We start from the raw sequence: 10,638 nt of genomic DNA, 5'->3' as shown, positions 1-10,638 counted from the left end.
ATTCCATATCTATGCGAGTATAAAATTACATCGATTTTAGAAAATTTTAACATTTTTATATATATATATATATATATATATATATATATATATATATGAGGTGTTTTATAATTGATAATACAAGCGAAAAGGAAGTGATTGTAAGTATATGGAAGAATAAGTCGAAAATATAAATTAACGTTTTTCTTTTGTTTCATATGAGGCTTAGTTTTCGAAAAGATCGACTTTGAAAACTCATTGGGTCGTGACGTGCGTATATAATTACGAATAAAATGTGATTCATCGTGTTTGTAAATAATTCTCTGCGACTTCTTCCAATATGTGATTTATGTGATCACAGTAAGTTTTCGTTGATCCATCAGAACGGTGACATATGTATCGCTCGGTCTGTTTGGCGGTGAGTCATAGCTTGCAATTAGTCGTAATTTCGTATGCACGCATTGCATTTAAAAAAAATCGTTTTTACCGTAAACGAAGCCTTCTATGAAACAATATTCATTTTCGACTTTTTTTTTTACAAAATCACTTTTTTCACTTATACTATCAGTTCCGAGACATCCTATGTATATATATATAGTAATATATATACATTGTTCCGAACTCGTTCCATTTTTGTTGAAGATATCGGTTCAAGTGGTTGAAATGTTTTCAATGGCGGCAATTTTTCTAATTTTTCAATTCGAGCTTTGATATTCTCATGAGTAGTATTTGTCTCTGGTTCGAGAGAAGAATTTTCAGAAGATCGTGTCGTAGCCCTCAAAGCTTCCTCCATCAATGTCCTCTCATTACGATACTCATTAGCAAGACGTTCGTGCTCTTCAACAAGAGAAGTTTCCGTAGGTATCGCTTGTTCTTCCTTTTGACTCTCCATAATGTGTTTACTACGAAAACATACCTGTTAACTGTTTTTTCTTTTTTATTATTATTATTATTATTATTATTATTATTATTATTATATTATTATTATTATTATTATTATTATTATTATTATTATTATTATTATTATTATTATTATTATATTATTATTATTATTATTATTATTATTATTATTCTTATTATTATCATTACTATTATTATTATTATTATTATTTTTGTTATTGTTATTATTATTGTTATTATGATTGAAAAGGAAAATCTTGAACATCATTTTTACGGAAAGTTAACTCACTTAATTAACTCTTCCATTACTAATTCCTCGTCCTGCAAACCTTCTGTTTCGTACATAAGAGAAGCTGGAGTTAGGCCAAATTTTTGTTCTATCATGTTCAATGCCTGCAATTGCAACTCTAAATTCTTTTGTATCATCATCCTTTTAAAGATTTCGTACTCGTTTGCCGCCCATATTTGTTCGAATAAACTCTGAAACGTTAAATTGTAAAATTTACGATTGATTATTTTTTGACAATTGCTTATTATATTTTTTTTTTACGTTTCACTAACTTGTTGAAATTGTATCGGCATTTTTGTATTTTTGTTAATGTTACATGCGTATTCGAATTGTTCCGGTGTTATACCCATGTCCTCCATGAAACATCCGAGTAAGAGATCTACCAAATTTTTATATTCCTGATATATTTTACGATATTCTTCATTGTTATCCTCCTCGTCTGCTTCGAAGACTATAAAAGTGAATTATTGTTTCATAATTTTGCGTATTGATATATATCATGATGATAACTATTCTTTCTTTTTCTTTTTATTTATTTATTTTTTGATTATATAATTGTTATAACATATATAGTAACACGTACTCAATGATTTTTCTTCTATGAAGGTCAGCAATGGTGCAGACCAAATTGGGCCTTGCAAAAATCCAACTAATGAATCAAAGACCCATGCACAATCTTCCTTGTCATTCATATTAATTTTATTGATAACGTAAAATATGTAATGCTTTTGACGGTCGTCTATCCTTTTTTCTTCTCCACGAGAGAATTTGAGCTAAACTATTCGCGTGTTCCATAAATTGTAGTCATAGCTACGGTGTACAAAACAGAATTGCTTTTACAAGCCTGCGCTAGACCACCGATATTTTAAGTTTAGTATATAGAAATTTATATACATGTATGTATTATACATATATACACATATGATATGATAATAATTTTCCAAGATTTATGTATGTTATTTCTAATAACACACACACACACACACACATATATATATATATATGTGTATACATATACATATGTATACATATATTTATGTGTGTGTGTATATATATATATATATATATATATTTACGCTATAAGTAGTATTCAATTAATTTTTTATGATTAATTACATCGTAGCGTAGATATTTTGTTTCCCTTTTTTTTAAAAATGAATTAAATAAGACATAAATCAAATTACACTATGATAATTTTTAAGAAAATCTTACTACCAACTTTAAATGTTTTTTATTTCAGCATAAAGGCATGATATATCGTGATAAGATTAAGTAGAGTTGCTCGATCGGTAAACCGGACTGCAAATGTACCAACGTGAAAGAAGTTAGTTTTGAGGTTATATATCAAATTGTTATTGATATTCATAATGTCGAAGGCAGGGAAAATGAGAACAATTAAAAAAATAATGGAGAAAGTAGATCATTCTTCTAAATTACGTACGGATATACCTGCAGGAATGGCGAAGCCAAGTCCACCATTAGGTCCTATGCTTGGACAGGTTAGAATAAAAGTTTTTAACTTATTCTTTATTTTTTTTTACAGTTGTATACAGTTTGTGAATGGTTTATACTAATTTAATATTTTTTATATTTTTAGAGAAATATCAATATTCCTAATTTCTGTAAAGATTTTAATGAAAAGACGCAGCATATCAAAGAAGGAATTCCATTACCGTGTAGAGTCAGTGTAAATGCTGATAGAAGTTACAATCTAGTTATACATAAACCACCAACCACTTATTTTTTAAAACAAGCAGCTGGAATACAAGTAGCAAAAATGGAGAAAGGTATAAAATATTAATGTCAGTAGTTTATAAAGAGATATATAAAGTAATAACTTGTTAAAGGTAAAATATTATTAATTAGTTAATACGTTATTTTTAATTTTTTTGTTACAGGCGAAGTAGCAGGCAAGATAACTCTAAAACATTTGTACGAAATTGCGAAAATAAAATCGGAAGATCCCCCGTTAGCGTTACTGTCTTTAGAACAAATTTGTATAATGGTAGTCGGAATAGCTAGAACTTGTGGCATCGAGATAGTACGAGAACTAGATCCACAAGAATATGCAGAATTTTTGGAAGAAAGAGAACTAAAGGTTATAGAACGTAAAAAAGAACTCCAATTGGCTAAGGAAACTAAATTGCTTAGAACAGTATAAAAAATATTGTTCTGCAGAAAAGTAAATATAAACATTTATATATAATGAAACATTATATGTTCGCATTATATTTCGTTATCCTGTAACAGTTTCATCGTATACATAAAGCATTAACTGTACATTACAGTTTTTTTATGTAACAAAACAATTATAACAAGTAGTAGAAAATTTGACTGAGTAATAATGAACGATTACCTCGTTTCAGTAGAAAAAAACAAAAAGAAATAAAATAAAACAAATAAAATATATGATAATCTTTATATTGCAAATAAGAGAATTGATATTATTACACGAATCCTTTTTATCTTCGGACAAAACAAATGCTATTAATCGAGAAATCATCAGAATCATAGCGATATTATTATCGATATAGAACATGTGTTGTTGGTTTATTTATATATATACAGCAGTAGTAGAACCCGAGTATAACGCGAGTTGCTACAACGCGCTAAAAATATGTATTGGAACGATATTTTTCTGTTTCATAATTGTTTTATTTTTTTTTCCCAAATGTATAACACAATTTCCTATGACGCGATTTGATACAACGCGGGAACGTATTAATTGCGTTGTATGGGGGTCTATTGTATATAGAATTACAAATTGTTAAGCGAAGAATCTTAATAAATTTAACATCCCGCCGGTAGATGGTAGTGTAAGTTGAGTCGACGCTCGCGCCTGTACGATCGATGACAGCTTGGAGGCCGGGAGTCGGGTAGCGTTCGGCAAGAGCTTTTCTTCGAGTCGAAAAAGAAATTTCGTGGACGTGAACATAATACGTACGTATTTATGTAGGACACTGTGTCGCGAGAATTGTTATTCGTTACTTTTTTTTTCATTCTTATATACATGTGAAAAAATAATCGTCAGCTGTCCAATCGTAAATTTTCATTAGGATTATCGTGTTACCGCTCTAAGAAGAGAAAGAAAGAAGGAGAATAAAAAGAGGGAGGAAGAAGAAGAAGAAGAAGAAGAAGAAGAAGAAGAATAGAAAGAGGAGATTGTGTTCGTGTAAGTTCGCGCGGTTTCGTGTGTGGTTGCGCGGAAGGCAACGAAGAGGGGGAGGAGAGGAGAGAGCAAGAACGCGCGACTCATAGAGAGAGAGAGAAAAGAGAGAGAGAAAAAGAAAAAAAAGAGAGAGATTGAATAGGAGGGAGAAAAAACAGGTAACGTGGACTTGTATCACTGTGGAACTCGCACGCGGTTTTGCTGTCAGAGTTTTCGTCTGGTTAGCCGGTTTTAACCGATAACACGCACTATATATTATATATATGTGTGTGTGTGTGTGTGCGCATTTGTGTATATACATATTCGCGATTATATGATTTCTTGATTACCTTTCTTTGGTGTGTTCACGTTCCCCTCCCGACGTTTTAGCCCCGCGCATGGCGGTGTCCGTTGCGATAGAGGTGTGACATCCTGAAAGCTCGCGGGGGTGAAGGAGGAAGAGGAGAGAAGAGTTCCAGAAAGGACGACGACGTGCCTCGTTAAGTTCGAAACGTCAAATTCTTTCCCAGGACCTATGGCGGCGGATCGCGGAAAAATGTGAGTTTTTAAACGATATTTTCTTTCTTTCACACCTTTATTTACTATCTCTTTTCTGTTCATTTATCGTCTATCTTTCTCTCTCTCTCTCTCTCTCTCTCTCTCTCTCTTTCTATATATATATATATATCTTTCTTTCTCTCTCTTCGTTTTCTGTCATTGTCTATCTAGTTAAACTATCCATTTGTCCGTCTGTTTTTCTCTTTTTCTTTTATTCTTCTGTTTCATGCGCGTATAGAGCATACATATATATATATATATATATATATATGTGTATATATATATGTATATATATATATATATATAAATAGACGGAGAATGGGATTGAGAAGAAGAAAGATGGTTAAATAGATAGATAGATAGATAGATAGATAGATAGATTGATTGAGATAGAGAAGTTATATAGAAAGTATGTAGTAAGTACGTGGTGGACGTTCAATGGATTTTAAAATAAATCGAATTAATTGGGAATAATATCATTTATACCATCGTATCGTTCATTTTTCTTTCTTTTTTTTCGTCGAATTTATGTACGTGACTAATGTCAATTGAATGGTTTCATTTAATGTAAAACGTGTGCGTTGCACATTCATCAGAGGTTACGGTGACCCCTTTGGATGGTCATGCTGTAGCCAACTTCAAAGGTATCATTGTTCTTTACCGATTTTATTCTTCGAATGATATTTTTGTTTTTTTTCTCTCTTATAAATTATATCATTTATATATTTAAATGATTAATATATAAAATTATATCACTTTTCATGAGACAGCGAAGAACATTTGATTAATGTTCATTTATATATATATATATATATATATATATATATATATATATATATAAACACATTTATGTATTATATATATATATATTTATAAACACATTTATGTATTATATATATATATATATAAACACATTTATGTATTATATATATAATATGCATATAATAGATCCTACTCGAAATGACGTTTCCCACGGTCGAATTTCATCGTATTAGCATACTAATTCTCAGAATCTTTTTAAATTTCGAGTCAATATGCATAAAGATTTAAATAATCTTTTTCTTTCTTTCTTTTTTATTTTTTCCCCCTTTTTTCTTTTTTTCTTTTTTTCTTTTCTTCGATGTATTCCGAGTAACTGATACTGAACTGATATTAAAACTCTAGAAAAGAGTGAATGTTTTTTTTTCTTTTTTAATGTTCTTTAAAGATTTAATAATATTATATAAAAAGTATACGAGAAATTATTTGAAAAGGTATAGATAAGAGAGGCACTAGAAAAAAAGAATGACAATTCTGTTATCGACTTTTGAAAAATCTGAAGAATATGCGAAACTTTTTTTTTTCTTTTTCTTCTTTTTCTTCTTCTTCTGTGGAAATATGACCTTCCAACACGCCCACGTAATGAGCGGGAAATTACGGGTAGCCGCTTGTAGATGACAATATGTATGTATATATATATATGTATATATATATACTTATATATATATGTATTTATATATGTATGTATATATGTATATAAGTATGTATATATGTATGTATATATGTATGTATATATGTATATAAGTATGTATATATGTATGTGTATATGTATGTATATATACGTATATAGACATGTATATATACGTATATAGACATGTATACAGTGTCCGTTTATAGACGTCCGAGGAAATATTACGCGACTGATTGAATTTTACAAGAAAGTTTATTAAGAAAAATTTGCACCATTTTGATAGTCAGTTGCAAGACGCATGTAAATATTTCTTTTCTTTTTTCTTTCTATTTCTTTTTCTTTCTATTTCTTTTCTTTTCCTTTTTTTTCTTTTTTTTGTTTACTCGTGACCTTTTCAATTTACAAAAGATCGACGTAGTTTCTTTTTTCCTTCTTCTTCTTCTTCTTCTTCTTCTTAAATGGATTTCTTTATACGGATATCTATAATCTTTTTTTTCTTGCATATTTGTAAGTTAATAGTTCATATTCGCAATCAAAATAATGTTTAGTAAAAAAAATTGACTGATTGAGCAGATTTATATTTTGTAATATAATTCACAGTCCGTGATTTATAAATGGTATATATATACGTTATTTAATAAATCAAGCAGTCGTAGTAATTTGGACGAGTTTAATGTCAATGATAATTTAAAGACGTAAACAACTTCAAAATATTTTATAGCTTAAACGATTATTTTTTCAAATTGTATTAAGGAAAATCAATTCTACTTTAAATACTTAACTCTAATTTAAATTAAGTAATAAACTTTACTTTAATATGGAAGAATACTTAAAATTATCTTATGAACGATGCATTTTACTGAATATGATTTTGATTGCGAATGATCGTTGCTGTATAGATATGGGAGGAAAGAAACTGTGTCGACCTTCGTAACTCGGAAGAGTGATGAGTAAAAAAGAAAGAAAAAGAAAAAAATTTTTTCTTATATGCACTTTGTAATAGAATTAGAGCTGTCGTGGAAATTTCTCCGATTAAATTTTCTTATAATTTCAATTAGTCGTGAGATATTTATTTGGACATTTCTAAACATATATCCTGTATTGTAAGTACTACGTAGATACGTATTGGTATTTTTTCAATTTTGACGTAAAAGATTATTTTTAGACTGATATTTTTGAAATATTTATATAAATGTTCACATATAATATTAATCGTGTTACTTAAACTATATTGAATTTTTTTTTTTTTTAATTTTCGTGACGTCACTTTCGTCTTGATAGAGTTACTTCGTTTCTATCGATAACAATATAAACGTCAATCGTGTATAGTATAATATATATATATATATATATATATATATATATATATATATTATACTATACTTTATATATTTCATTTTCGTTTTGTGTCATCACTTTTACCTACACTTTTTATCTGATAAAAGAATTACTTCGTTTTTATCGGTGAAAGTACAAATATCTATCATATATATATATATATATGTAAGTATTAAATATATACATATATATATATATATATATATACATATATATATATATATATATATATATATATGTGTGTGTACATATTCTTAAAATAAATATTTGAAAAAATACTCATAGTTATCAACCAGATCATATTTACAAACCAAATTCACATGTTATATTTCATAAAAGATAATTGTTATCGATGAAAATATTTGAAATTCATAGAATATTAAAGACAATTATTATAGATATTAGAAAATGAATATGTAGTTATGTATAATAGTTTGAATTTAGAGAAAAACATTAATATTATAATTATCCACAATTTATCTCGGTTTTAATTTCATTGACGTGTGATTTAATTTAGATTTTATTTCGTTTATGTAAGTATAATTACTATTATATACTTTATAGTGAGTCATTGTATACTTTGGTATTAGATTACCATGATAGATTAGATTTGTCAACAGAGACCGAAGGATATATATATATATATATATATGTATATATATATATATATATATATATATATATATATATATATATATATATATATATATATATTGTTTTACGATTAGAAAAAAAAAACTACAGAAGGAGAGGAAACAAGAATTTATATATTTATAAAGAGAATTTAAATTTAAATAATTAAAATATTAATTTTAATAATAATTTTTTAATAATATAATTCCATATATTAAATATATAAAAATGTTATATATCAAAGAATAATTTAATAAATTTTATTATTTTTTATATATTATATTTTTCTTTTATTAGATATGTGTATGTGTATATTTATTATAATTATTCTTTATAATACACCTGTTTTTCTCCTCTGTATTCTATCATAATTTATAAACTTTAATAAATTTCTTTTTTCCTTTCCTGATAATATGAACATATATAACATATATCATATGTCATAATGTCTTAAAAAGAACATTAGATGAAATTGTAAGTAGATATCTTTATAAAAACATTTATAACTAATCAAAATGATCATGTCATTTTGTGACTCTTTTACTAGATAAAATGAAGTATTAGAAAAATATTAGTATTTAGAACGATCGAAGAACAATTCCCATATTCATTGGTATCATTCAATGAAAATTTACTTTGTCTGTATTGAATGATCTTTAAGAATAACAATGACAGATGGAGGGAGAGAAAGAGAGGGAGAAAAAAAGACATAGACAGAGAGAGAGAGAGAGAGAGAGAGTGAAAGAGAGGGACAGAGAGAGAGAGGGGGGGAGGGAGAGAGAGAGAAAGATAAAGAGGAATAGAGAGAGGTAGGGAGGGAGAAAGAAAAAATTACGAATTTGGTATCGATCCTTACTATAGGAAAATCGACCACAAAATTTGCTTTGTTAACTTATCTATACGTTGCTTGTTCGTAGCCGAGTTGTCTGCTCATAGAAAGAGATCCTGTCTGTATTCTCTGATTTATCTATGCTGTGCATTCTCTGTAGGAAGGCCGTACGTTGACATAGATGCATAGAATATTCTACTGGCTGCTTGAAAGTCAAACGAACTATATCGATTTTTCTATCGGTTATGTTACAATAAATTACAGTTCTGTTTCTTATAATATATGAAGATGCGAAAATAGTTAAGAAAGAGAAAAATGATCGTCTCTATAAGTTAACGATCATGTTAAACCTTTTTTTAAACCCGACCTTATTTTTCCTTGGTTTTAAATAGACGTTATATAATATTAAACTTATAGTTCTTCTAAATGACATATATTGTTATAATTATACTATAATAAGTTTAACTCATACTATAACTAATAGTATATAATATTAAAGGGACCGGAAAGTAATGTCGTTTCTGCTCATGTCGATATTTGATTGTGATTAAAAATAAAAACTTGTTAAAAATTTATTCGTTTGAATTTAATTTAAGAAAGCGACATTACTTTGCGATCCTCCTAATAGATATAATTATAATGTAATATCTATAATTTATACTTTAACTAATATTACATAATAAGTGTTATTACATTATAATATGTATAATATATATCTAGAAAGAATTTAATCAACGTTTAATATTTAAACTTAATTAATTCGATATTAATATAAATTAATTCTAATAATTTTGTGACGAAATAATAAAATAAAATTTCCAAAATTCATATATGAATATATATATACACACACACACACAAATATATGTTCATAGAGGATTAAGTTAAAATATGAGTTAGGTTTTTTTTTCTTTATTATTTATGTATAAAAAATCGTAGTAAGAAGAAAAAGTGAAGAACTATTGAAGACATCGATAATTTTATAAATCAACGATTTTTATTAATACAATAAAATGAACTTATTATTTGTACAGTAAAAAATTATCAGATCGTGACTGAAATTGTTTTTGATTTTTATTTGTTTTATTTTTTTCCGGATAAACAATCGATTTTGTATATATTTATTGCAATAGGTTATAGAAAATCGATTAAAAAGAAACTTATTGATAAAGAGAAAAGGGATGATAAGTGAGTTTAAGAAAATGAAGTTATAGATCCGATCAGCTGGTATCGTACGATACTTTCGATTAAAATGGATTATAAGAGAAAGACTATTACGACCAGTTGATCGTTCCTTCGGTCTTATCGTCGAATGGTTCACTTTAAGGACCGATCGATATTCGGACTAGATTCAGGAGACGTCAAACGATACCTAGTATTCATGACATTCGAGGCTCGTTGACAATGAGTACTTATATTTTTAACGATATGTCTCATCCTGGAAAAATGAAAGTTTCCTTCGAGAGATTATATGAAAGAAAATTTTATTATTATTATTATTAGACGGATTAAAG

The 10,638-nt window shown here is 27.6% G+C and overlaps 3 protein-coding genes across 6 annotated transcripts in view; 2 read left to right on the top strand and 1 right to left on the bottom strand.

The window, feature by feature from the left end:
- Positions 1 to 10,638, bottom strand: part of LOC124424154 (cilia- and flagella-associated protein 36) — a 118,017-nt gene that overhangs the window by 1,995 nt on the left and 105,384 nt on the right. Inside the window, exons 1-5 of one of the 2 annotated variants that reach the window (XM_046962795.1) lie at positions 4,667 to 4,789; positions 1,752 to 1,978; positions 1,441 to 1,619; positions 1,169 to 1,359; positions 590 to 881 (exon numbers count right to left, since the gene is read on the bottom strand). In XM_046962795.1, the coding sequence (XP_046818751.1) occupies positions 590 to 881; positions 1,169 to 1,359; positions 1,441 to 1,619; positions 1,752 to 1,860 (771 nt within the window). In that variant the 5' untranslated portion in view covers positions 1,861 to 1,978; positions 4,667 to 4,789. Of the gene's footprint in view, positions 1 to 589; positions 882 to 1,168; positions 1,360 to 1,440; positions 1,620 to 1,751; positions 1,979 to 4,666; positions 4,790 to 10,638 lie in introns of those variants that run through there. The other variant, XM_046962796.1, reaches the window with a different exon arrangement.
- LOC124424157 (39S ribosomal protein L11, mitochondrial) lies at positions 210 to 3,589 on the top strand. Of its 2 annotated transcripts, none has more exons than XM_046962806.1 (4): positions 210 to 397; positions 2,409 to 2,667; positions 2,766 to 2,955; positions 3,067 to 3,589. In XM_046962806.1, exons 2-4 carry the CDS (start codon positions 2,536 to 2,538, stop codon positions 3,327 to 3,329), a joined length of 585 nt encoding a protein of 194 aa, XP_046818762.1. In that variant the 5' UTR covers positions 210 to 397; positions 2,409 to 2,535; the 3' UTR covers positions 3,330 to 3,589. The 2 variants fall into 2 exon arrangements, with proteins under 2 accessions (XP_046818762.1, XP_046818763.1); XM_046962807.1 differs by lacking the exon at positions 210 to 397 and adding an exon at positions 721 to 836.
- Positions 4,714 to 10,638, top strand: part of LOC124424138 (TLD domain-containing protein 2) — a 226,875-nt gene continuing 220,950 nt past the window's right edge. For both annotated transcript variants that reach the window (XM_046962757.1, XM_046962753.1), the window contains exon 1: positions 4,714 to 4,874. In XM_046962757.1, the coding sequence (XP_046818713.1) occupies positions 4,852 to 4,874 (23 nt within the window). In that variant the 5' untranslated portion in view covers positions 4,714 to 4,851. The remainder of the gene's footprint in view (positions 4,875 to 10,638) is intronic.

Source organism: Vespa crabro, chromosome 5 (assembly GCF_910589235.1).
Source record: "Vespa crabro chromosome 5, iyVesCrab1.2, whole genome shotgun sequence".
NCBI lineage: Eukaryota > Metazoa > Arthropoda > Insecta > Hymenoptera > Vespidae > Vespa > Vespa crabro.
The sequence above is the reverse complement of the archived record's forward strand: the minus strand, read 5'-3'. Positions and strand labels throughout refer to the sequence as shown.

What these genes read in the sequence shown, in the direction of transcription:
- LOC124424157 (XM_046962806.1), top strand. Translation starts at nt 2,536, where the DNA reads ATGTCGAAGGCAGGGAAAATGAGAACAATTAAAAAAATAATGGAGAAA. An exon ending in TAGGTCCTATGCTTGGACAG is followed by an intron (nt 2,668 to 2,765) that starts GTTAGAATAAAA and finishes TTATATTTTTAG; the next exon opens with AGAAATATCAATATTCCTAA. An exon ending in AGTAGCAAAAATGGAGAAAG is followed by an intron (nt 2,956 to 3,066) that starts GTATAAAATATT and finishes TTTTTGTTACAG; the next exon opens with GCGAAGTAGCAGGCAAGATA.